At 42.7% G+C, this 1,875-nt stretch overlaps 1 protein-coding gene across 1 annotated transcript; it reads left to right on the top strand.

Moving 5' to 3' along the window:
• The first annotated feature begins 1,176 nt into the window (after nucleotides 1-1,176).
• Nucleotides 1,177-1,488, top strand: LOC110561423 (histone H2B type 1-P-like). Its single transcript, XM_021657836.1, has one exon. The coding sequence runs from the start codon at nucleotides 1,177-1,179 to the stop codon at nucleotides 1,486-1,488; it is 312 nt and encodes a 103-aa protein (XP_021513511.1).
• Nucleotides 1,489-1,875: the final 387 nt, after the last annotated feature.

Genomic DNA, 1,875 nt, shown 5'->3' with positions numbered 1-1,875 from the left:
AGCTGCTGACTACTTCCATCCTGGCTATAGTAGTCATGTAAACATGCAGCAGCATTAGTAGCAAAACCCATGTCTCTCAACAAAGGAAAGACATTGCTCCTTCTGAATCAAGAAATGTTGTTATTTTGCCATCATCTGTTTGTAAGTTTTAAAAAGCAGGAGCTTATAGTTCTAAGAAACACATCTAGAAGAGGATCATGAGACAATCACACATGCAAACTGGAGCTAATAAAAGGAACCAAATGGTCACCTGAAATGAGTTAACTCTAGTCCTTTACTCTACAGAGGGAAGGGTACAGATTTGGATCTTGTATTTACCCTCATATAACTTTTTATTGAAAGCACTCTGTAGTTTTAAAAGTTTAGAGCCATTTAACAAAGTTCTCTGCTAGCTTTGCATTCTATGAAAATAACTTACTGACTTGCCATGTTAGAGGAAGAAATCAAGAGGAAGGGAAGGAAGAGGGAGAGGAAAGCAAAGGGTAGAAGGATTTCACTCAGAGAAGGTAGGAAAGAGGATCCAAACCTAAGGATAGGAATACTGTTTTGTCACGTTGTCTGCTGTTGGCATCCTGGTTCTGTTGTGCCTTCAGGTCATCAGTATTGAGGAGCAGTGGCAGTATTAAGTGCAGGTGGCAGTGGGAAGAGGCCCAGGTGGACTCCTTAGAAGTCTCACATGGAGTGTCCAACAGATACTGCGAGTCTCAGATGTAGGACTGGCATAACTGCAGGCATGAGGTTCCTTTAAGACTGATTTTTGTGTTAAGATGATAAAGAACAGGAGCAATAACTCAGCAGTGAGGATAATCGAGTGCTCCTCCAGAGGACCAGGATTTGATTTCCAGCACCCATATGGCAGCTCTCCAACTCTCCAACTGTCTATAACTCAGGTCCCGGGGAATCTGATGCCACATCCTCCAGCCCCTATGACACCGCATGCACATGGTGCAGACATACAAGCAGGCAAAACACCCGTAGACATAAAACAAAACCAAACAAAACCAAAAAAGATGATAGTATTTCCTGCCTATAATATTGGGTTACCAGGGAAATGGTTTTAGTTATGCTAAGCACAATGACATTTTTGAAACCTAAACCAGTAGAGTAGAAATAATGAAAATCCTATTTATAAAAATACTTTTTTTTCTTCACTCACTAACCTGTTTGTTTTCAATTATGCCTGAGAAGGTCAAGTCTACCCTGGATCCCAAGAAGGGCTCCCAGAAGGCTGTGAGCAAGGTTCAAAAGAAAGATGACAAGAAGCACAAACAGAGCTACTCCCTCTACATGTGCAAAGTGCTGGGACAGATGCACTCCAACATGGACATCTTGTCCAAGGTCATGGGCATGGTGAACTCATTTGGCAGTCACATCCTTGAGTCCATCAAAGTCGAGGCTTCCTGCCTGGAGCATTACAACAGGTGCTCTACCATCATGTCCCAGGAGACCCAGATGGCCTTGTGCCTGCTGCTTCCCCTGGGAAACTGACTAATGGCAACTGGGAGCAAAGTGGGAGCAAAAGACCCTGTCAAGGACATACATGCTGCCATGATTTAACTTCCTTCACTAGCCAGCAGCTCTTGAAGCTCCATCACCTCCCAATAGCACTGCATGTTCTGGAACAGACTTTCAACACATGGCCCATGCAGAGCATTCCAAAGCCAACCTACAGCACAAGACTCATATCCATTCTTTTCCTTTAAAATTTATGTGTATCCATAGAAAATCAACTCTGTTTTGTAAAACATTCTATTTTCTAATTAAAACTAAACCTTCAAGGCAGCAAAGGGTGGGCACAATTCAATTCCTGTCATGGGCTCACATCAGCCTAGATGTGTTCATTGCAATTGAAAGCAATTTGCTCTGAACTTTCTA

Source organism: Meriones unguiculatus, chromosome 21 (genome assembly GCF_030254825.1).
Source record: "Meriones unguiculatus strain TT.TT164.6M chromosome 21, Bangor_MerUng_6.1, whole genome shotgun sequence".
In the NCBI taxonomy this organism is placed as follows: domain Eukaryota; kingdom Metazoa; phylum Chordata; class Mammalia; order Rodentia; family Muridae; genus Meriones; species Meriones unguiculatus.
The sequence above is the reverse complement of the archived record's forward strand: the minus strand, read 5'-3'. Positions and strand labels throughout refer to the sequence as shown.